This window comes from Orbicella faveolata, unplaced genomic scaffold, assembly GCF_042242905.1.
Source record: "Orbicella faveolata isolate gen_17 unplaced genomic scaffold, um_ofav_v1 contig_24, whole genome shotgun sequence".
Classification (NCBI taxonomy): Eukaryota; Metazoa; Cnidaria; class Anthozoa; order Scleractinia; family Merulinidae; genus Orbicella; species Orbicella faveolata.
This window is the reverse complement of record NW_028301552.1, coordinates 8,865,909-8,890,746: the sequence shown is the minus strand read 5'-3', so window position 1 is coordinate 8,890,746 and position 24,838 is coordinate 8,865,909. Positions and strand designations below refer to the sequence as shown.

Here is a 24,838-nt window from a genome sequence, read left to right as displayed (position 1 = left end):
GAAAAACGCATCTATCGGTTGAGCTTTGAATTTTAGAGTCCGCATGTTATATGAAGGCGCAGTAAAAGTAACCACTGAATAATTTAGCTGAACTATCTGCAGTTTTATTGCGCTGATTTATTTCAATGTTCCGCTGTTAATTAAAACAATCAGTTTCACTTTGGGAAAGCCAAATTAAAGAGGGAACAAATGATATCTTTTTCCCGTAGCTTTTGCCATTTTCCTGTGCAATTAGTTCCCGCGTGTAAACTCTTCAAGGAACTTGTGACGGGATCTTGTCTCGAGGACTTCCCATGTGTCTTCGTGTGTGCCGACATCAAGATAAAAAAAAAAAAAAAAAAACATTTCGGCAGTTTGGAGAAGAGGAAAATGAGACTTGCGAAAAAAAAAAAAAAACTCACATCAGAAAAAAATCCACCATTCCCCATTGAGGTCACTAAAAGGCACAAGGTTTGCCAAGGTGGCTAATTTCGAAGGGTTGTTGCTTTCGAACAATTAATACTCTCCAAATCAAACGTTAAATTTTATTGCCACCGTCCGGACGGGGGTTATCGCTGCTTCTAGGGGTGGTGGATAATCACGTTCAGAACTCTCGCATACCCGTGCAATATTTCCCAGAGATGTGGGAAGTGACTGCTTAGTTAAAACAAACATTTGGATCCATGATCAGAAATAGGCACCACTTCTTATCGCACAAAATACTCACGGGCAAACAGTTGAATTTCAAAAAGCAACACTCTATACTACAGGTCACATACTTATTAATTTATAAAGTTCGTCGTTTCAGTTTATTTACAACTGCGTTACATTGAAAATAAACCCTAAATTGGCCTGTTAAAGTCTAAATCTTAATTAAGTGTTTCTGCATAAAAGACCAATCTGAAACGATCTATACTAGTGAATTTTCATATCTTTAAAAAAATCTCTCCCAGTTTTTAAATTTAAAATCTTTATTCCAGTAAATAGAAAACACATGTGTCGCTATTCGTCACCACTGTGACCTTGATGAAGTTTCCACACCATTCCAGGAAGTTAAACCTGACACACTGACAGGAAAAAATGGTTTGTGTACTGAAACCGTTGTATAACGACCATATTGCTGTATAAGAAATTATAAGGAGATAAAAAATTGATACTGAAAACTTTCACGCCACTCTTACGTTAAATTAAGCTCTTGAGTATCACCACATTTTGAAAACACATCAACGTGAATTTGATCGAATGATACTTGTTTTCATAAAGATAGCTAAAAACTAGTTCAAAACAATTACATTTATCCGTATTTCACTCCGACAAACCCAACTAAAGCTGTATTGACACGAGGCAACATGATTAAAATGACCTACAATTGAACTTTGAACTGGTTTGGGTCTAAATTGAGGTTTAAACGGGGACTCTGTCATTACGACTCGGACAGGCCGCAGATTATCTACTTGACGAAGCAAGTAGCAAGTGTGTTACGGATTTGATACAACTTTAGATTACCGAGTTTTCTCAATAATTAGGCAACAAGGAAACAATCGTCCAATAGTTTGTTTACAGTGACGTTCTTTTAGGTAAGTGTTTACCGCGCACGCTCACATGTACGAAGTACTGCGGCTGCGTACGTCGTCTAGAACACGATTTTTTCAATAGGCAACTATCGTCGAACAGTTCAACTGTTTGTTTACAGTGACTAAATTCAGGTAAGTGTTTACCACGCACGCTCACATGCACGAAGTACTGCGGCTGCGTACTGCTGTCGACTCTCTTCAGTTCTCTCCACTTCAGAACGTCCAAAAGCAAGTCTTTCCATATCGATCAGCTTCTTTACTGTCTCTTCATTTGGTTGCTCGCCATCAATAACGCCCTTCACCGTCTCTTTAACAGCAAACGTCAATTTTCCCGCCAAAGCGTTTATGATTGGCTCGTTAATTCCATGCAGCAGGTGCAGCTCGCGTTTTAGTTCTTGAATGGCTTTGCCAGCCATTTCCTTTGTTTGTTTTTCTTTAGCCTCGACGGTGTGGACGTCCTTAATACAAAATACAAATATACATTAATGGCTTAATTAATAGAGCACAAAGTTAAGCTTCTAGGAGAGATGCTTCTGGTCAATATTGAAAAACTACAGCTATAGCTACAAGGAGAAACTGTGAGGGATTGAAGTCTAGAAAAGATCATAAAAAGCCGATGTCTCTTGATGATTACTTTACTCAGTTGGAATGGTTGCCTTTGGTTCTTTTCTGATCTCGTACACGGACTGCAGTATTGCTGACATTAGTCGTGGGTCAAAACAAAGTATAAAATAAGATAAACACTTTCGCCCGATACGTTCGAAGGCAAATAACCGTATTCTGCACTGTTACGATATCTAGTTTATCTAGTATGTTAATCAAGAACAACGGGTAGGCATTGGAGAAATGATGAAAATACGAAGGCTACAATAAATAAATTATCAACGTCTTCTTTACCTTGAAATCATCAAACTGAAAACTAGACACGTTGTCTGCCGTTAGAGTAAGGAATTCTCTTAATCCATGCAAAGCTGGCCACAGAGCGGCACTTATCGGCAGGTAATCGAAGTAATCCTCCTTTCGGGGCACAATACCGTGATGCAATTCCCACTTCCAGGGCCAAGGATGGCTGGTTGCTATAGCAATAATAAAGCAAAAGGGTTTTACATTAATCACCAGTTGTACACTGCAGTACAAAATTCGGTTAGAGATCGTTGAATTCGTTTTTGAGTTATTATGCAATCGACCCAAGCGTCTTAAAGGAGGAGAATTGTTACAAGGAAACGTTTGCGAGAGGAGGAACATCCAACTCTGTTTGGAAGCTACGAACAGCGCGCTCCTTTATTCGGTGTATTTTAATCAGTCAAGCTCAAAATTGACTATTAATTGCCTTTAACAAGGTAGAATTCATTGACAAGATATCTTTTTGGTTTTTGGACCGCGTCAACGCCATAACAGGAGAGCTTGGCCGAGCTATGGCTTGTACAAACACCCATGGTAAGACCAAAGTACTGAAGCGTACCATGAAAAAACGATTCCTAAATTTGAGTCAAAATTACGCCACATCAGGTCAGTGACTTGATACCGCTGGAAATCAGGGCAGTAGACCGGACTTCTGATTGGCTAATTGCTAATTTGGGTACGGTAAAAAGGCAAACTGACGATGTAGAGATTGAATCGAATGTGCATTGGCTCCCAACAGCGAAGAAAGGCAGGGGCAGTGTGAGTAGATGTATAAACGTCCTGCAAATGGAGATGGTACTGATCTCTGCATGGCTCTCTTTAGGCATGTCGTTACACTTCTGCACTGACAGTATGACTGCCCGACCTATACCCCTTGCTTTCCCAGATCATATGAAAATCATAATAATATTTGTCAGTATCACCCACCAGGCTGTACGAATGCTTTTATCCAGTCGAACCCTGGACTTTCATTGGACAAGACAATACTGGGTACCAGTCTCTCTTCCAGCAGCTTCTTGTAAAATGCAGCCCACAGCTCGTCCGTGACGTAATCATGGCCACTGGAGTGCAGTCCATACACGTACATACCAGCTTCAAAAAGTTTGACTTCAACATTTTCGATTTCCTCTCTGCGTCCTGGCTTCTCCTCCTTGAAAACAGTCAAGATCTTGTTGTCGACAGACAATGCACAAAGGACAGGTTTCTCGGAATGAAAACCATTTGGAACGTAACACCCTTTAAATATAAACAATACACAACATACTTAGACTGTATTACATCGGGGAACGTACGTGACTTGGGCTGCTGCCAAGAGAGCAGTCCTAAACAGGCAGGGGCAGTGTGGAAAGCCATGGTGTCAGACTTATGTTCCGCAAAGATCTAAGAAGTGTAAAGAAGAGAGAAGAAGCAGACGTTGGGGAACATGCAATACGCTTGAAAGCTAACTTGAAACCTTCGAGTTAGTAAGTTCCATAATTTTATTTCTAAATATTTTTTAATGAGTAACATGCATAGCCAAAAGGGGTTTCAAGAAAATAAAATTCAGTCCCCTGTGGAAAAGCATTCAGCGTACACAGCTGCACTTTGCTGAACATGGGTACATAATAACGCAATATTTGAAACGTTTTTGTACGTATTTTCTACCAATATTACTCTTCATGAGTACCTGAAACATTGCTGATGTCAATTATCCTGCGGTAGATGATGTGTACCCTCTGAACCACTGTTATGTGAAACGATGAATGTTTACATTGTAACCTTCTAAAAATCATATTTTTCGAAAACAGAAGTGCGACTCACCTGGAATTCGCTCAGAACACAACTTCACTTGTTCAAGAAATCGGTTGTCCCAGACAGCAACAAATTTCTTCATCTCGTCACATGTCACTGAACTCTGTATACATAAAAGCAAGGCCGAAAAAGAGATAGATTACTTAATTTATCAAACGTCTTGAATACGTTTTTTTTTTTTTTTTCAGATTTAAACTATTCAAGAACCACATTAGTTTGGAACTGTATGAAGAAATACCAACAACTGTTGGATGAGATTTTTGTGATATCCAGAATAATCAGGGTCGAGGTTGGGGCTATCAGCCGAAGCCGAAGGCTGAGGCTGATAACCCTTACCGAGACCTTGATTATTCTGGATACCACAAAAACCGAATCTAATAATTGTTTTATTATACATTGAACGAAAAAAATGGAAGTCATGTTTTTGCTTCTTCACTGACGGCAAGCAACACAAAGCGCGCGAACTTGACATGATTACATTTAGAAATCATGCACCACGGTCATACATGACATGATTACACCTTGAGTGTCCTTTACATGATTACTGTGTAATCTGCAGGTATGACGTCACAGCCACTGATTTCGAAAATTCACTGTACGCTTTCGGCCAATCAGAAAAGAGATAGTGAGTTCAATAGATAATAATTACAGTTAACACAACTGAGCTGTTGAAGGCAACTGTTGAACTGCATGAAGCAAACACTCATGGAGAACAGACTACGCAATAAGATGTAAATAATTAAGTGAACTTCACTCACCTTGTTGCTTTTGTAGAGTTTTTCAATCCTTGCTCGATGACGCTGTTCCTGACGCATCAACTGCTTCACACTTCTGTCTAGGTTTTCTGAGTTAATTTGCTTAACAATTTCCTGGACAACTTCCTTTACGGCAGCAGCCTGTTCCTCCATCTCCTCCAAAGAAGCTTGAACACCAAAGAGATCTTTCGTACACACTTCTTCCTCGCCAACTTTAATCGAAGGGCGACCAAGCCTGAATAGGATGTCCTTCAACTGCTGCCAAAGACGTCTCAGGACTTCAGTCAGTTTTTTCTTGAATAGTCTACTGCTTGGATTCTCGCGCTTGCTGAGGTAGCAAGGAAGCTCCACCACATGTGACGACCACAGGTCAGGAATACCTTCGCGCCTTTGGTTGTATCCTGCTGCTTGGAGCTGCGCCACGAGAGACTGATTTTCTTCAAGGGATAAAACGCGAGACTGAATAATGCCGTGCAATTCTTCTAGAAGATCGGGACCCGCATTGGAGGGGTGAAGAGAAAACAGTAGCTGAACAATCGCAAGAGTGTGAGAGGCAAGGGTTGGCTTAGTGACGATCCCTGATAACCAACGCCTCAACAATACCAGCATTGGCTCATAGACGTGTGAATTCGACAGCACAGATGGAAGGTTTTCGTGCAGGTAAGACGACTGTCTTGCTACAGATACTGCCACTCTCACTGCTTGTGCGTCTCCTCGGTGTGCCAATCCGCAATCTTGAATACTAGCTTGACCATCCACGCTCTTACGTCGCTTACCGAAGATCTCTGTGAATAGAGCCTTAAGCTTCTGACCGTGGATTTTGTACAGGTCGTTCCGTTTTCGGTTATTTTTATGACTATCGCAAAGCTCAGCACAAGCATCGACAACTATGTCTCTGATAACAGCATCTTTGTGGTTTTCCTCGGGTTTTCGTACTTTCAGGATGTTGATGAACTCACCAAGCAATCTTGCTAACCGGATTCGTTCTTTGATCAGACTTTCTTTGATTCCTTTCCCTTGTGTCACTTGAAAACCATCGTCAGGAAAAATGACTCTTTTAATAGTCTGTGACACAGATGTAACAAGCCCCAAGGAGTGTGAATTGAGGTCAACAATGGCATCAACATCGCGCGATGTAAGGTCTTCCAGCGGCGTCATTAGGAAAGCTGCACACCAGGAGTCAATCGCCCGAACGGGAAAGCCGTCTGCTATCGTCGTCTCTCGCCATTTGGGCAGACGGTTGAGACCATACGCATCGTCTGGGTCGTACAGTAAAATCAGTTCCTTCAACCTGACTAAAAGATCTTCAGACGAGTTCATGCAAATGCGACCAAATGCGTTTAGCAATTGCCAAGCAAATTCATTTTGTGCGGGGTTAAACGAAGACATCTCGTCTTGTTTATAAAAGGATTGGATGTTTTCTATTAGTTCCAGTGACTGCTGTTCGCATGACCAGAGAAAGACGATCTCTCCGACTGTGACTCCAGCTTGGACATTGACTTGGTAGAGGGCAAGAATTCGTGCTGTGACCTCAAACGGTAGTCTGCTCTCTAGGAGACTACGCATGTGTGTTAACTGTGGTTTGAGATGGCGAAAGCATGGAACTGAAAAAGCAACGTTCCCGAATGGAGTTCTGTGTATTATCTGTTTACTTAATCGCATTTTCTCCAGGGTTGTGCTCACTTCAGATTGAAGTTTCAAGAGATCCTCCTTGTCAGCCTTGTCTCCTTTCCACTTGCAAGCTTCCAAAATTACCTTTGAGCACTGGCAGGCGTGATGTGGATCTATTCTTGCCCAGTGGAATACTTGTTCTATTGACGAGGCTTCTGACAGAATTGACAGGAAAACATGAATGTAATCATCAAAAAGAGAATAAGCCGATGTACATTCTTCCTCACACCGAAAGAGTGGTTTGTACTTGCTTAAGACAAGGTCCCATAGCGCAAAGGCATTTTCAGAGGGTTCTTCGTCTTGTGCAAGTACACCCTTTAAGAACTGAATCACTTCTTTTGCCACTAAAACTGGTGTTAAAATGACGCTTTGTGGCACCATGGTTGGAGAGCCATTTTCTGTAGGTGCCGAAACACTACATGTTGACCCAATCTCTCTGACAGGTACATGTGCAGTTGATACTTCTGATGCCGTATCATTGTCTTGAGAGGCAAACGTGAAAACCCCATCTTCACTGATTTGAACGTCAGAAAACGTAAAACACCTAAGATGGTGCACGGATGACGCCCTTTGTAAGGAAACACAGCTCAGGTCAAATACAAGAGCAGCATCCACAGTTGAAAGGGAGGAATGGGAAACCAGCCACTCCAGCTCGCAGCAAGCAATTCGTCGTGTAATCCTATCTTCACGGCGTTCGAAACACTGAGGTCTCCTCATTGCCCAATCTTCCAGCTTGCTGGATTTCTTGAAGATGTCTTGCACACGACAAATCATTTCACATCTCTTTTCTGGGGTGCCGACACTGTTGTACGATTTCCAGAGAAGTCCAGGGACTTCCAAAAACGAAAGAACGCGCCACTTTGGTGAAAGTTCCCACTTCATGGCAAGTTCAAGTTCCGTGAGAAATTGCTGCCTTTCCTGTTTGTTCACCGAATTTTGTAATAGATAAGCGAAGTTGAGCATCGTGATAGGAATCATTCCTGGGCAAATTCCGCGGAGGAATTGCACCAGTTCATTCAAAAGTTCTAGTACGTCTTTCACAGACATGGATTCCTGGATGGCTTCATCTAAAAAAGGCACCAAATGGTCAAAGAATGCTTGATCTAGGTCCTTTAGTGAGCCAATGAAAAGAAATATATCCACGATGTTATCTGTTGGAAATGAGTTTGCAGTCTTTCTGAAGAGAACGGAAGATAGAGAATCGTTTAAGCTGAATGGGATTCTGCGCGACAGCTGAAAGAATTCTGTGGGATGTTCCATGACGGTTACGATGCAACGACACTCCTGGCTGACGCCTAGCTCTTCAATTGATGAAACGGTACTTTGTCGCCAGGACGTACAAGGGATCAAATTCGTCAAGGCATTGCTCAAGGTTGTTGATGTTAAAATATCGGGTGTGCTAATAACGTAGTCACATACTTTCTTTACCAGCAGCATTTTCTCGCAAGACGATAACACATCTGTATCCAGAATGATCCTGAGCGCTTCAACAAAGTTTTCAAGGGGATCGGTTTGCTCAGTGGAACTCCCCTGTGAAGTAGGTTGAAAATCACGGGATGCTGGAGCCTTCACTATGCCTTGGCTTGACAAGTGGACAACACTTTCGGCAGTTGACCTTACTTGTGTGAGAATTTGTGAAATCTCAGACGGAGAACTAAATTCCCCAGCTCGTTGCAGAACAGGACAGCAACATCGCGATTCGGTGTCTTCTTTGAACGAACCCAGAGATATCAATTCAGCGACTGAAGTAGTCCAGACCTTTAGAACTTCGGTTGAAGGAAAAATGCAGCGATGTTGGTTGTAAAAAATCTCACATAATTCTTCGTCACCTTTGAGAGTCTCAGCCAGTACAGAGACAAGAAGATCAAAATATTCATTTGTTCTTTCTTTAACGACACATTGATACATTTCAACTAACTGCAAAATGCGAAGCCCACTCAGCAAACCTTTTCCAGATTCCTTCGACATCTGGATTACTTTCACTCTTCTTGTACCGGAAATTGAAACTCTTGACAGCAAAGACAGAAGTTTCAAGACGTCTGTAGGGATGGTGCTGGGCCTCTGCTTGTCTAAGAAACGCTGGATGAAGGGAAGAAACTCAAAGAAGAGTTCATCCATAAATTCAAGAGTTTCATTAGATAGGACTTTTTCGACGAATTCTTTTAAATACTTTTCCTCTAGCTCCTTGAAGAATGGGGCAAATTCATTCAGCTCGCGAACAGTGTATTTCTTGGTGCTAAATTGCAGCCGCGGGCACAAGGCTAGTGATCTGATGACCCCAGTATCAATCACCCAGTTGCGGCCCACTGCTCTGTCCGTAGAACACATGAGAAGCCAAATCATCTCACTCTTCATTTCCTCTGTGCAGCTTTGCTGAGAAATCCATTCCAACAACGGAAGAGCGGGGTCTTGTTCAAAGAAGAAATAAGCTTGGCGTTGTTCGGTTGGCACTCGAACGGCTTTGTGAATAAAAACCAATACCTCTGCACGCCGATGGAACGTAGATGGAAATATCCTTATAAAGCAGCAAAAGAACCTGTGCCAAACGCTTATCAAACGAACTATGGGGAGAGGAAGCCATTCTAAGAAATCCAATGTTCTTTCTGCCCTTTCCTGTAAAACAGCTCTTTCGCAGTTTGATGCTTCCTCGTCGAAGAGGCTCAACAAGCATTCTAGCATTTGGAAACCCGGATCTTCAGAAAAGGCTTCTCTCCAGAACGTCAAAACTTTCTTAACCACTTCTCCGTCAGGGAATAACGATAAAACTTTAAAGAGCAGTTCCAACGCGTTTTTCCCAACAACAACCTCTATCGGCGGTACCATCTCTTTGTAAAAACACTTGTCAAGCACCTCTCTTAGAACTCCATTGCTAATGCTCGTAGCCGCCAATAGCCTTAGTGATATCACTGTCACGTCACGATCATTGCAGTTGAAGTGATTCAAATGGTTGAAGAATATGTCCAATCTGTCCTTGTCATTGGGGAAGCTAACCTTGACGCCTTCGTTCTCCATTTCTTCTAGAACCCTCGCAAAAAAGCAAACGGTGGACTCGTAAGTAAGGTTACTTCGTAACATGAGGCCGACTAAAAAGAATGGTACGGGTGTAATTCGCTCTGTGCAACGAAGGCGGTCAACTTTTGCTAAAGAGACTGCAAAGTCATTGCTCACATTTGTTAACTTGAGAAGTTTCATCCAATTTGTCACGAAAACTGGAGAAACCACGTTTTCGTTCCACAATGTCACTTCTCCGATTGCATGTTGTTGAATGCATTTTACGTTTGCATCTGCAGAAGCTAACCGCACTGTTTGCTCGATAATTTCCACAAGGTAGTCGTCGTGTCGCCGGGATTCAAATATCTGCAGGAGTTCACCAAACAGATAACTGGTTCCGTTGAATTGCAAGTTCCTTAAATTGGCTGGACTCTCAGTCTCGTTACTGGCAATGTGAGCGAGCTTCCCTTCTTGAAAAATCTGTACAAGTTCGAGTAATTTGCAAACAGCTGAAGTTGACAAGCATTGCTTTGGCTCCGAAGGGAAGCAGAATTTCAAAGCTCTGACGTAATAGTCAAAAGCAACTCGCTTTGACACGTCATTGGTGTAGCAGAAAGAAAAGCAAATTTCAAAGAGCTTGATCACTTCTTCAAGAAATTCGGCTGAAGACTCTGGGAAATACTCCTGAAGAGGCGACACGCCTAAATTGAAAACCTGGATGATGTGGTTGCCTTCCAAACGTTGAACACGTTCCAGGAAGTTAGCCTGCTGGACTTCATCTTTGAAGGGGAGAGCTGCCAGTGTTGTTAGAACAGTCTCCAACTCCTCTGTACCTTTATCAAGGAGACTTGGATTTTGCTTCACAATCTGCTGAATCTGCTGAAGAACGCCGTTTGACAGTTCGGATGATATTTCTCTCTCTTCGTTCATCTTTGCCCGAGAAGAGGACGGATGGATCCTTGGCTGCCAACTTTTCTTGCCCAAAACAGCTCAAAGATTACTAACTATCTTACGTGATCCATATTGTCCTTCAAAATTAAATCGAACACTCGAATTAACAACAGAGCCTCTTCAGCACGCGGTAAAGTTTCACGATAAGCCTTTCCACAAATGTCACGCATAAAATTGCCTAAATATCCGGCTTTCCAGAAATTCTCAAAAAAAATTCTTTAACATCTTGAAAAGACACTCTAAATGTCTCTTGTTTTTGTTTTAAAATAAACCGATTTTGAATCACGTAGGTCAAATATTTCAGAATTTTCTTGTAGTAGCAAAGGAGTAGAGGAAGCAGATTCAGGCGATGTTACCAGCATCCGCCATTTTGGAAAATTGCTGCTTTAGTGCTCTAAGTGATATGGAATATATGTTTCAAGTGGGAAATCGTTGAAATGGATTATTTCTGGCATTTTTCGTGTTAATTTCCAACTAAACGAAGGCCTGTAACAGGCTACAGGAGATTCAGAAAGACAGTAAAACTAATACCCACGAGAGACTTATAACGTGACTGTCTTTATTCCTCTCTAACAGCCTCATCTTCATGTTTAAATGCAGTTGGAAGATCGACTCCAGTCTCGGGAACAATACTACGTACTTAAGGTAATTCCTCTGAAATAAAAGTGACAATAGATTTTTGTTCAAACTTTGTCCACGAATATTTGTCATATGACAACTTCAATTTTGAAATAAAAAAGGGGGGTGCCCATGCTCATCAAGGAGCAGTGAGGCATTGAAAATGCCCCATTTTGGCATTATTTAATGCTTATTATAAAAACGCATTCCCAGCAATTGTAAAATCTTTGTGAGCCCCGACTCCTACGAATACGCATTAAACTACAGTCAATACATTGTGTCGGACACAACTAAACATTTTAAGTTTGATTCAGACAGAAAGCTAAATCCTTGATTTAAAACTTAAACCAAATTTCTTGACGTGGTTACCGACTGCAAAATAGAAAAGGCCACAGTGTATCTGCTATTTTTCCTATTTATTCAATTTTCAGCGATAGAAATTGGATCAGTCTTTTCTCACGCAAAGCTTATGATTAGTTGATTAAAATGACTGGAAAAAAATTGGGGTGCCCGTGCTCGTTGGTGAGCTAGAGCCATTTTTTCAACTGACAGAGCTCAACATCGCGGCAAATCCGTCATGTTTTCAATATGCGCGTGCACGAGCGCGCGCTAATGACGCCATAAATTATGCGCAGTAAGGATGCGCGATGCAAATGTGAGGAATGACCTCAAGGTCATTCCCCAAAATTGCATTGCGCATCCCTACTGCGCATAATTTCACGCGTGATATGCGCGCGCGCATTAAAAAATGGCGGCTTTTTCTTTACGGCTGGACCTCGCCATAGAGGTAAATCGTCATTTTCTCGCAAACGAGTATGGTGACCTATCATTTTTTTCTGTTGTTTAGAATTGAGTAATAAATTTCTCTGTGTAAAATAAATATGGACCAATTCTCAGTGTAGAACAAAAAACAATCGTCGGAAACGTGAATTTAACAAGCAATCCTGACTACAATCATGGTGCTATTATAAGGATTTATTGGGTATAAACAAGGTGCTGTTGCTCCTAAACGAACATGGGGACCCCTCATTTTTTAATTCAAAATTTAAGTTCCTATAATATAAGCAATCAATAGGCAAAGTTTCACAAAAATCTCAGTGTAGGTTCTATTTCAATGGAATGACCTTAAATGCAACCAAGGTTCAGTTGTGGTGTTTTGCTAACCGACAACACATAGCGGCAGCCCCTTTTATTTTGCTGGTCAATATGAATCTTTCAAACGCTTCTTGCGTTACTGAGTATACGAACGTCTACTAACAGACCTTGTTTCACCTCATTTCCAGTTACCGAGAGATAGTTGAAAATACGACGCATAGCGGAGTATTTTTGGCCAACTCCGAAGTGTTTGGAAATGTGGTCAATCGCGGTCTTGAGTGTTTAGTATATCATCTCAATCGAATGGAAAAACCTTACAGAAAACGGAAAAATATCTATGCTAATTATGATGAGAAATCCACCGTAACGGTTTTGGTTCGATCGTTTGTTTAAACTTGATGAATTGTTAATGAGTTGAACAAAATGTTGTCATGTCCTGTAAAACCGGTCGTTCATTCGTTCCTTTTAACCTCAGTGGAATAGGGTTTGATTTAAAGAGGAATAGGACTTCTTTTTATTTGGCACTGATCTGGGAAAAAGAGGACAGTGGTTTTCTCTTAATCCGGGATATTGCCGCTAGTAATCTTCTGAACTTGATACTAAGAAGACTAAAAGGTTTACTAATGGCAATAACGACCTACAACTGGTTCAAATAATGACCCAAATGGCCAAATACTTGATTCCTATTGGGTTAACAAAAAAAAAAGTTTTAATCACTGTGTAATTAAGGAGACTTTCTCTATATATAACGCTTAGATACCTGATACTCATTTTTGAGGCTTCACAATTTACCAATAGTTACTTCTGATTTCTAGCTATTTCACTTGGGTAATATTTGTGGGCAGCGCTGTTGAAACTGTTTGCAATGGCGTACTAATATGTGGCTTCAGGTACAACACGATATCAGAAGCACACATTCTCAGCTACATGAGGCCAGGTATTGAAAACTGAGTGATGCATGGCAAACACCTTTTCAAAATAAAAATTTAAAAAACGATCTCTGGCTAAAAATGTTTACAGATATACGAGCTTTCGACTGTTAGATCTACAGTCTTCGACGGGTAAAGATGAATGACGAAATATGAATATAAATGAGTAAAAATAAAAAGAATGGACTATGTAAATTAATTATGAATGTGTGTAAAAAGAATGTTGTATTGCCCAGGGAGTGGGCAGGAATTGTTGACAGCATTTGGAGTCACCATAGTGTGCCACGATTCTAATGTTTTCCTTATTCGGAAACTGCCTTTGCCAATTAAGGAGGCGTTGTTAAAGTCAATAGAATGTTCATGGGACCACGCATAGTTTGCAATTTTGGAGCCTTTAGCCGTTGTTTTGACATTTCTTATGTGTTCTTTTCTTTGGGTGTTAGACGCTCTGCCAGTTTCACCGATATAACACCACGAACAGTCGGCGCAAGGAGTTTTGTAAACAACGTTGGTTTGTGAATCCGGAGCAGGACGAAATTTCGGGGCCGGGAACTGTTGCTGTAGAGTGGTCATCGGCTTATTTATGACCGAAATATCATGTTTTTTTAGGACGCGGGTCGAGGGCTCAGTTACACCTTTGATGTATGGAAGGGACGCGAAAGACTTGCGTGACTCGGAAGGTTCAACCAAATTAAAAAACATTCCAACAAGTTCCTCAGGGGGTAAATTTGGCGATGGCTGAGTTTTCTTGGATTGTATATCACGGATAAATTTGGACGGTTAACCATTAGACTCCAACGCTACGTGAACATGATTAAGTTCTTGTTCTTTCCTTTCAGATGTGTTAGGTAGATTTAACGCTCTATGCAAGAGGGTTGCTGCCGTGCTCACTTTGTGTTTTTTGTCGTGGTGAGAATTAAAGTCTAAGTACCTGTCCGTATGCGTTGGTTTTCTGTAGACATCCACAGAAATTGCTCCATTGTTGCGAGAAACCAATGTGTCAAGAAAAGAAATTTTTCTATTACATTCATGTTCGATGGTGAAGGAAATGTTAGTGTCTATTGAATTGAGCGTGTCATGGAAGGCTGTAACTCCATTCTTTTTAATAATGCAGAAGCCGTCATCAACATATCGTTTCCAAATTTTAGGTGTAACAGGTAACGCATTGATTGCAGATTCGTCGATCTCTTCCATGCAGAGATTGGCCACAACGGGATTGACCGGACTGTGCATGGCACAACCGTGGACTTGTTTGTAGATTTTGTCACTGAAGACAAAATAGCTGTTCGACAAAGTGAAGTTGAGCAGAGAAACAATGTCATTGATGTTTAAATTTGTCCTGGAGGGAAGAGATGTGTCATCTTCAAGTTTTTTTTCTTGATGTAGCCACACGCTTTGTCTACAGGAATTGCAATAAATAGTGAAACAACGTCAAAAGAAACCAAGACTTCATCGTCGTTGATGTTGATGCTGGTGTCAGAAACTTCGTTGGAAAACTGCGAGGAGTTGGAAACCGAATATCCGTTACGATTTTGTAGCGGGGAAAGGATGTCTGTCAGGAATTTGGCTGTATTGTAAAGGGCTGAGCCAATGCAGGTGACGATGGGCCTTAGAGGGTTTCCCTCTTTGCAGGGTCCGAAATTAACTTTTTTAGGCAGGCGCCAACTGGCGACTGAATTTTTTTTCTCAGTCGCCATATGGAAAAATTTGGTCGCCAAAAAGTGTCAATAAAATTTTTCCTTCGCAGCGAAACACAAACCAAAATTTTTGGTCGCCAGATGGAAAATTCTGCTCGCCAATTTTTCTTTTAAGAATCGGAACGAAGAGAACGCGCTTGGGGCCGCAATATGATGGCGATTTTTCCGCTAACGATAAGATTAAATACAAACATGCTGAGTATTTATACACTTACCACTGAAAACCCACGACGAACGAATCGAATGCCGGCCATATACGCAGTCTCGTGCGACTGCCAAACAGAAATGTTTCAAGTCAATTTTATACCTTCTCTTGTCTCTACCTTTTGGAGAAGAAATGTACCCGACTGAAAACTGCCGTTTGGTTCTTTGCTCTATGTGCAAAACGATCTTTCCTTACGCGTTCTGTCAAGACGATCTATGGATCGCCATGTTGAATATCAAAATCTTTCACTAATTTCTTCGCGGATGTTCCGTCTCCACTTTGTAATAAATTACGGAAAGAGTTCAGGACATCTTTGGACACCACATCGCCTGAATAAATATTCATGGCGAAAGAACGCACGTGGCCTTCTGCGCCCGCAATACGTATGTTATGGGAAACCGCTGGGAAAACATGGCGGCGAAGCTTCGCACTGATCGTAGCTGTGGAACCTTGTGGTAGAATTATAATTACAGGAAAATCGGTTTTATACTTCAAAAGCAGCGGAAAGGTAAAAAGTAAGTGACCAATTGGCGGGCGGCTATGAATTTTATTTTAATCGATTTGGCAAAAAATCTAAGTTTGTGTAATTATCGTGGCTTGAAATAGTTAATCGCCCGCTGGCGACCAGCTGTGAAATTCTGGTCGCCAGTGCAAAATTTTTAGTCGCATTGGCGACCAGGAAAGCGCAATTTCGGACCCTGCCTTGTGGTGTTTAATAGAACCTCGAACAGCTGGGGGTGTGCCATCAGTCGAGTGGAGCAGACCTCTTGCATAGAGCGTTAAATCTACCTAACACATCTGAAGGGAAAGAACAAGAACTTAATCATGTTTACGTACGTCACGCTAGTCTTTCGCGTCTCTTTCATACATCAAAGGTGTAACTGAGCCCTTGACCCGCGCCCTTAAAAAAAACATGATATTTCGGTCATAAATAAGCCGATGACCACTCTACAACAACAGTTCCCGGCCCCGAAATTTCGTCCTGCTCCGGATTCACAAACCAACGTTGTTTACAAAACTCCTTGCGCCGACTGTTCACGGTGTTATATCGGCGAAACTGGCAGAGCGTTTGACACCCAAAGAAAAGAACACATAAGAAATGTCAAAACAACGGCTAAAGGCTCCAAAATTGCGAACCATGCGTGGTCCCATGAACATTCTATTGACTTTAACAACGCCTCCTTAATTGACAAAGGCAGTTTCCGAATAAGGAAAACATTAGAATCGTGGCACACTATGGTGACTCCAAATGCTGTCAACAATTCCTGCCCACTCCCTGGGCAATACAGCATTCTTTTTACACACATTCATAATTAATTTACATAGTCCATTCTTTTTATTTTTACTCATTTATATTCATATTTCGTCATTCATCTTAACCCGTCAAAGACTGTAGATCTAACAGTCGAAAGCTCGTATATCTGTAAACATTTTTAGCCAGAGTTCGTTTTTTAATTTTTTATTATGCTCAACCCTGGCTACGGTCCTTCAATATTTTTACCTTTTCAAAATGTGAGACGTACCCCCTTGCTCGCTGTGTCACTTCACAAAGGTGGCCATGTTTTACGAACAAAGGTAGCTATATTTCAAGTTTTAAGAAACAGCTCAAGTTATCATTAGGGCTAAATCTAGTCTAGAGTACTGAAGCTTACTTCGGATGCAAAGTGGGCTTTCTCCCACTGCCAGGTTAGCGATAATCAAGAGTGGAAAGTTTGAAGATAGGTCACGGGTTATTAAACAAGTGAAAGCTCCTTGGGATGGTCGCAGGGAAACAGCATAACGAAGTCTTCCAGAGCTCCGAATCAAACTAGCTCATCCAGTGTTGATCACATTGATCTCGCGCCCGGGAGTCATGCGATTTTTTTGGTCCTCAGAAGCTAGTAGCTCAGGACATAACTTCCTTAACTCGAGTACAGTCGAACCTATGCTTGCGGACACCTCCATAAAATGAAAACCTCTACATATGTTTAGTATAAATCTACTAGCGTACCATCACGAATGGCGCTACACTATTATCTACATGTATTCTGTTGTAGATAGTGGGTAGCCAGCAATATGCGGTTGTTAACAAAATGGCGGTCGCTTCTTTGCGTTTTGGGTCCGTTTTCAAGGTGTCTCTGAAGAGGATTTAGATAAAGTTTTGCACAAATCGTAGATTTATACTATAACACAATAAGATTTAATATTCGCTCTCGATTCTCGTGATTGAAATCTCGAGGACAAAGTCTTAATGTTAAATATATCACGGACGGTAAACTTGGTGACAGAGAAAATAGAATTCACATAATCTCTATGTCTATAGCTCAGTTTAAAAAAGGAGATTTACCGGGTTGTCAGCATTGTCTGCAATGTGCGTTCATTGTACCATTCTATCGGTCTCTTCTGGTTTGAATTTCGTCATGTATACACTTAAATGACGGAGGCCAAAAGGCCGATATTCAGACACAGTTCAGTCGATAAAATGCTCACAGCTCGCGCGCTAGCTTCAACTTACCCTGTTTTTACGAATTCGATTCTTTACAAAATAATTCACTCTTCAAGCGCATGGTTCCGACGCTTCTCTTCATCACCGAACAGATAGAACGCGGTTTACAATTCATCGAAAATTTGGAGAACGGAAAATTGTAACGGTGAACCGCGGTGAACCGTTCATAGGCTTCGTCCAAATCGTCCTGTCAAGATTATGATACCTCCGTTCTTCAAAATGTTTCAATATTTCAAGGTTTCCATTATGCTGCTTTTAAGCTTTTTATCAATGCGTCTAAAGAAAAAGGAAATATTTTAGTCTTACCTTTACACCGTCCTTCGCTGAAACAGACAACGTTTTCGTGATTTTTGCTTTCTAAGCATTTTCAGTTCCGGGAAAAATCCCGCGATTAATTTTCCAGGAAAAACCCAGGAACGAAAACGAGACCAGCTGATAAACACCGCTGACAAATATGCGCGGTTACACAGCCGGACGCGTGTCACAAAAATTTTGTTCGGAAATGTAAATTTAGTTGAATATTCGCTTTCTTTCACGGCCTCGTCAAGCCGTTTATAAACAAATTTAAAGTATCCTTGTTTGATTTTGTCGACAAAGTACTTCCCTGCCTCGAAATGGATGACGTTGCTAGATTGTTTGGCTTAAGTTTTTGCATGTTTGTGGGATGTTATGTAGCGGGTGCAATACCTCTCGCCTTCACCATGTCTGAGGTAAGCTTTATGAAGTGATAGATCCCGGCATTTTTATGTTCTTATATTCAGAGGTAAGGCTATGTCGGTCTCGACCGTACTTGTGAAGAAATTGTGAAGAGGCAGTAATCGATGTGTCGTGATGACTTATTCGACAAGAGTGTCGAATACGTGTTCTGTATATACACAGACGGTGTAAAATTAAATTAAGCTTAAAAACAAAAGATCAAGCACTTGACTTCGAAATTTCTGCCAAAATTTCCTTGATCTTTATTTGCTTTGGTCAGATTTAAGTAAATATCGATTTCACTTTAAGGAAGCATGGCAGAATATGGAATGTAATTGTGTAAAGCTTTGTTATTAATTTTCTGAGAGCATTGTTTGTTCCTCAAAAATTTAACACCATCACATACGCACAATGTTCTTGTAGTTAGCGACAGCTAGTTTGGTTACGACCAATCTACAGTGTAAGCTAGAAATGGAGAAGATCTCACAAATACAGAGGCTTTTACTACATGTATTAGTGTGCATTTTGTGTGATCGATGTGACCTGCTTGAAGCTTCACGTACATGGTGTTTTTTATAGTAAAGTACAGGGCTTGAAAAAACTTGAATTCCAGCTTGCCCTCAGGACAAGTAGCTCTCAAATTTTACTTGCTCTGGGCAAGTCATAGTTGGTATAGTTGACAGGCAACTTGCCTGATCCGTTGCCCATCGGGTAAGTGAAAATGAAAAGCTACTTGCACAGAGTTAAAATCTACTTGTCACCGATGAATGGATAGCACCTTTTTCAAGTGCTGAAAGTATTGTACCTACATCCACAACTGTACAGTAGACTTTACATGGCATGTGGCATAAAAGTAAAATAAAAATAAAATGTACAGATATACATGCAATGCGTGGTCTGATATCTAGGTTTAATCTCATTGTATGTACTTGGTATAATTTGATAGTTAGCATTTAGTTATCATGTTCAGCATTCACTTTGTTGACTGTTTTTATCAACAGAAGCGATTACGGATGGTCAGTATACTCGGAGCTGGTCTTTTGGTAGGAACGGCACTTGCTGTCATCATTCCTGAAGGAGTTCATGCTTTATATGAACCACAACAGCATGGTGAGAAATCTGGCTAACTCAACGTGTACATCAAAGTTTTAAGAGGAAATACAAAATAGCTTTCAGTGGGATAAAATGTACTTCAAAGTTGATTTCCTGCACCTCTTATCTTAATACACTTTATGTCCATGCACAGTGTACGTTGATGTAACATTTTGGCGAAATCCATTCAAATAGATATATATTGCTTCCGTCTATCCCATGGCATGGTGTTCTCTGGTGTTCTATTGCATTACATTTTTTTTTTAATTTTCGTATTCTGCTTCATTACCCCTAAATTATGCATGGTGGATATAAATTTAGTTATATTCACCTGATCTCCTTGTCACCTTTTCCTGTTGAAATCAAGAATAAAATTAGTGGATTATGCAATATATCAAACACGAAAGACCATGTTTGACCACATAACCAAATGCCAAAAAGAAAGTTGAAAATATGACGGGCAGCAGAGTATTTTTGATGAACTTCGAGGTGTTTGGAAATGTGGTTAAACACTGTCTTGAGTGTTTGATATAATTATCTTCTCAACCAAAGCCAAAACTAAGGAGAAAATGGAGAAATAGAATCGTAAAAATCTATACTAATTAAGATCAGATATCCAAACACCGTCACTGTAATGATTTCCTGTGATTAAACTTGATGAATTGTTAAATAAATGAGCTTGAGAAATTACTTTGTCACCTACAGTTGTAACAGAAACCTGAAATACTCGTCAAATTACAAAAAGTGAAAACTTCACTTACTTGTATTGTTAACACGTACTGTAACTGTCAGATTACTGATCCTGAAAACTTTCATGACTGAGTTCATATCATGTTTATAAATAAATCTTCCATTTTTCTTGTTCATAAGGACATGTTTCCCACAGTCATGGTTCCCATCTTCACTCAGAGACTGCTGCTGATGATACATCACAGCCTCACATAGACAAAGCTCATTCACATGTTGATGTGTTAAAGCATCAAATCTCGCAAGTTGAACCTGATGTATTTATTGGCCTGTCTTTGTGCTGTGGCTTTGTGTTTATGCTTCTGATTGATCATATAAGTGGTGGTCATTCGCATGCACCCTCTGGACCAGGTAAATCAATTGCAAATAATTAATAATTATTTTTTTTATTATAATTATATGATTGTAGTTCTAAGTTAGGCCTTGAACATTTTAGAAATCACACTGTTGACCTTTATTGTACATAGAGATCTATGCAAAATTAAATACTTGGGACCAGGTTTTGGAGTTTTGACATGTATTTGCAACAACATGCAGTAACTGTTTTTCACATTTAAGCGTATGAGCTGGTGGGAGGGGGGGAGGGCACCAGACCTCCCAAGCTATGGCAATTACGTAATTTTTTCGGACAAAACACTGATTATGTAGGCAACTTACCGGAGAGAAAACTTTACTAACAATAAAATTCTATGCAATACATCCTACTGTTTCAGTCATGTGCTACACTGTAAATAACTAGTTTTGGAATTATAGCTGCAGTGTTTCATTAGATATGAGAATTATGAATGTTTTGTAATTTTCATGCAGTTTGAGTGTGTTTGTTTCCCATTTTCATCACATATGCATTAGGGAATTGCATACAGGTGTACCCCCCAAGTCCGAAGGTGCCCATAAGCCTATGGTTTTACATGTTTCATAAACATGTGTAACACATATATATACATGTGTAATGTTTGCTTTAAACAGTCTTCCTTTGTGTTAGATATATATTAAATGGTAATGCATGACTGTTGTTATTTAAATTGTTGATATATCTAGATCCAGAGGGTAATGGCCGTCAAAGGCATAGCAAAATCACAGCGACAGTTGGTCTTGTTGTTCATGCTGCAGGTAACAAGTTTTATTTGTTTGACTGGGTGAGTCAAGTGTCATGATCAATGTCTTTGCATCTGTAACTTGGAGGAATAAGAAACCCTTCCTTTGTGATTGTACAATACTCTGCCATAGAACTTTACACTTTATGTTACCAAAGGTTGGCTTTCACCAACAATGGAGTTGGAGTCCGAGTCATAGTCGGATTCATATGAGTGTTTAGGACTCAGTGAAAATCAAAAATCGGAGTCATAGCAGAGTCATAAGCTCGACAGAATCGGAGTTGGAAGAATAAAAACGTTTTTTCCGATTCCGTTTACGACTTAGTCACTTATGATCTGGTGAAAACTAGATTGCCAGGGTCAGACGCAGAAGCGGAACAATAAACAAATAGCAAGGCCCAGAATTGAGCATTTTGATTGGTGTATTCTTCTGCTTCTGCTTCCAACTCCGACAATCTAGTTTTCACAAGATCGTAACTGACAAAGTCATAAGCAGAATTTGGGTTCTGCCTCAGACTCCACCGATTTGATTTTCACTATATTGTATCGCTCTACGCCTCTGATTACAACTCTGACTACGACTCCATCACTAGTGAAAACCAGTCTCAAAACACTGATGGTGTGGGCTGCTTGTCCTGGAATGTAGTGTTAAGTAGACATTGAATATTTTTATCATTGCAGCTGATGGTGTAGCCCTCGGAGCAGCTGTGTCTACTTCAAAAACAGAAGTTGAAGTGATTGTATTTGTAGCTATTATGTTGCACAAGGTAAACTACTGTATGTTCTTTTAAGGAGAAATTTCCAATCTCTTTCCTAGTTTAACGAAACAAGTGTCACAGTGAGTGACTCTATTTCGAGATTATCTGATACCAGACTGAGTTTCACCATTACTGTCAATCACATGTATTACCTGGGCAGATTCTCACCCTGTGTGTGATAAGATACAACTTATTAGCAGCCGATATTGGTGTGTAAAAATTAATTTTACATTCATGTACGGCGATGAGCTAAAGGCAAGTCATTCCAGGTACATGTTCCTGGATTCATATCAGAAGTGAATGTCAGACTTTTGAAATGTAATTTTGTTGGTTTTTTGTTTTGCATTTAAATTAGTTATAAAATGTCAATGTAATCAATAGGTCCCAAATTTTCTTCATCAAAATTACAGAATCCTTAATCTGTAAATTGAAATTATACACTGGATATTCTGTAATGGGCCTTTTTGGTGATATGGCAGCCATTTTGAATTCTATTGTTTGAAATAGCTATTACAGGCTGGGACAAATACATAAGTTAATTTAGCCCTTAAGGATCCCATAATAGCTATTTCAAACAATAGAATTCAAAATGCCTGTTCTGAAAACTTCAAACAAAATTACTTTGAAATTTAAACTGCAACATTGTATATTAATTACTTTTTTGTTTTGTAGGCACCGGCTGCTTTTGGTTTAACAACTTTTCTTCTTCATGAAGTGAGTACACATACACTTTCTATACATTTTGCACTTAAAAAGCACTTGTCACTCAACATATATCTTTTTTAATATACAGTATTAATTTTGTAGTTCCCATAATATTTGTTTGATGTGTGCTATTAATAGAAATTTAAAAAGATAAAACGATAAAAAATAGATTACAGTTAAATTTAGAGATGAAGCCACATCCAATCTCTTGCATGATGCAGTTAACCTAAACACCCTGGTCTGAAATGCTGTCCGTAGCATTTGTAGCAGGACCATTTATTAATTAGTTTTTGTAAAGCTAACCTCTGCTCTCAGCGAGTAATTATCACAAATGGCTAACATCTTGCATTGTGCTGACGTACATTTTGCCTGTGTAAATGTACATGTACTGTATGTGAAACAACTACCATGATAATAATAATACGTGTTTATTTCAGGGACTTGTTAGAAATAGAATACGAAGGCATCTTATAGTGTTTGCGGCAGCAGCACCAACAATGGCCTTGGTCACTTACTTTGGTCTTAGTCAGGTAATCATTCACATTTAGTTACTAGTTTTGTCCAGTTGACTGAAGCTCAGTAAAGCACTACCCAGTATTTTGGGGAAAAAAGAAACAAAAATTATAAATAATATATATATTTCATTCTAGAAATGTCCTTTGTTTCTCCAACAATGCTAACATATGAAGAAACTTACACTGTAGGGGAATACATAACAAAGAGACATATACGTGCATACTGTAAATCCTCAAATAAGCGTCCAGAGCGCTTATTTCAAATTTAGGAGAAGACGGGGGGTGCTTATTTACAGTAATTTTTCCCAAATCATGGCCTGACAAGATCATTTTTTTTCATATACATGTATCATCTGGGCATAAACAACAACATAAGCTGTCTATTGACATAAAAAAGCGGATCCGAAAGTTTAAATTGCGGCACCGTTAGTGGTTAAACATGTTCAAGGTGTTCACTTAACGACAGTAGTGTTCACAAACTAAAACAATGTACAAATCTAATACCACATGACGAAAACTATACTCCTTTGTTGTCTCATTACTTGTCCACAAAATGGGGGAGAGGAGAGGGGGGGCACTTATTCGGGGGGGGGTGCTTATTCGAGGGGGACGCTTATTTTAAATTTTGGCCGATAGGAGGGGCACTTATTCGAGGAGGAGCTTATTCGAGAGGGGCACTAATTCGAGGATTTACTGTTTGTGCACGTATTGACATACATGTATACGCAAAATACGTGCATATAGACTGCACATGTGAAGTTCGCTTATATCTGAGATGCACTGTATTTCAGAAAATTTAAGAGAACGATGCCATTCAATGAAAGGAAATGGGGGAAAAGACCAAATGTTTAAAGTGATCACGCTGTTATTTATTTGTAAATCTTGAATTTTTAGAATAGCTAATACATTCAAGCTAGTATCTGTGAGATATAAAAGCAAACAAAATCCTAAGAGAGTGGGTGTCCTTACAGTAGTTTTATCGAATTATTTTTTCTCAACAGAGCAGTAAGGAAGTACTATCAAGTGTAAACGGCACTGGAATAGCCATGTTGTTTTCAGCAGGAACATTCCTTTATGTGGCAACAGTGCACGTACTACCAGAGCTTATGAGTATGAATGCACAAGGAGAGAATGGTTCAGACCAAGGACGATCTGACAAGATGCAAAGAACTGATTTATTTCTCATGGTGTTTGGAATTGTATCTCCTCTTCTACTTTCTCAAACACACAGCCATCATTAAAGTTCTAACTCTTTCCCTCTAAAAAGGATGGCTCTATTTTTCATTTTTGAATCCCTGGATGAAATCCTAGAGTGTGGCAATTTGAATGGCAGCTACTGAGCAACACTGTCATGGCGGTGCTGTTCATGCGTGTTTTATAATTTTTCCTCGTGGAAAATTAGAAAATTAGAAAATTAATTAAATTGCTTTTTGGCATTTCTAGGAGGTATATGGCATGACTGTATTTATTGAATGAAGCTGAACATTGTAAGTGTCAAAGTTACATGTATTAATCAAAATTCAGCTTTACTGTCTGCGACACATCTCTCTAGAAAGGTGGGAAATATTGGTCGCAAGAGAAAAAGGA

General features: G+C 40.0%; 2 protein-coding genes and 1 pseudogene across 3 annotated transcripts; 1 reads left to right on the top strand and 2 right to left on the bottom strand.

Moving 5' to 3' along the window:
- Window positions 1-750: 750 nt before the first annotated feature.
- On the bottom strand, window positions 751-18,050 carry LOC110052628 (uncharacterized). The gene is made up of 6 exons (XM_089292578.1): window positions 17,951-18,050; window positions 5,006-10,692; window positions 4,257-4,350; window positions 3,384-3,692; window positions 2,451-2,629; window positions 751-2,011 (listed from the first exon to the last, which is right to left on the bottom strand). The coding sequence occupies exons 2-6, from the start codon at window positions 10,592-10,594 to the stop codon at window positions 1,694-1,696; spliced, it is 6,489 nt and encodes a 2,162-aa protein (XP_089148704.1). The 5' UTR covers window positions 10,595-10,692; window positions 17,951-18,050; the 3' UTR covers window positions 751-1,693.
- LOC149110278 (uncharacterized) lies at window positions 13,018-15,390 on the bottom strand (annotated as a pseudogene).
- Window positions 15,577-24,698, top strand: LOC110052691 (zinc transporter ZIP9-like). Of its 2 annotated transcripts, none has more exons than XM_089292582.1 (8): window positions 15,577-15,674; window positions 19,342-19,450; window positions 20,303-20,530; window positions 21,218-21,289; window positions 21,955-22,040; window positions 22,704-22,745; window positions 23,174-23,266; window positions 24,253-24,698. In XM_089292582.1, exons 2-8 carry the CDS (start codon window positions 19,354-19,356, stop codon window positions 24,490-24,492), a joined length of 858 nt encoding a protein of 285 aa, XP_089148708.1. In that variant the 5' UTR covers window positions 15,577-15,674; window positions 19,342-19,353; the 3' UTR covers window positions 24,493-24,698. The 2 variants fall into 2 exon arrangements, with proteins under 2 accessions (XP_089148708.1, XP_020614499.1); XM_020758840.2 differs by lacking the exon at window positions 15,577-15,674 and adding an exon at window positions 18,115-18,354 and having other exon boundaries at window positions 24,253-24,517.
- Window positions 24,699-24,838: the final 140 nt, after the last annotated feature.

Excerpts from the sequence above, each read along its gene's own strand:
- LOC110052628 (XM_089292578.1), bottom strand. The coding sequence starts at position 10,594 with ATGAACGAAGAGAGAGAAATATCATCCGAACTGTCAAACGGCGTTCTT. Across the intron at positions 2,630-3,383 it reads AAAAGCATTCGTACAGCCTG|CAACCAGCCATCCTTGGCCC; the intron begins GTGGGTGATACT and ends TTATTGCTATAG. Across the intron at positions 2,012-2,450 it reads TTCAGTTTGATGATTTCAAG|GACGTCCACACCGTCGAGGC; the intron begins GTAAAGAAGACG and ends TTTTGTATTAAG.
- LOC110052691 (XM_020758840.2), top strand. The coding sequence starts at position 18,259 with ATGGATGACGTTGCTAGATTGTTTGGCTTAAGTTTTTGCATGTTTGTG. Across the intron at positions 18,355-19,341 it reads TCGCCTTCACCATGTCTGAG|AAGCGATTACGGATGGTCAG; the intron begins GTAAGCTTTATG and ends TTTTATCAACAG. Across the intron at positions 23,267-24,252 it reads CTTACTTTGGTCTTAGTCAG|AGCAGTAAGGAAGTACTATC; the intron begins GTAATCATTCAC and ends TTTTCTCAACAG.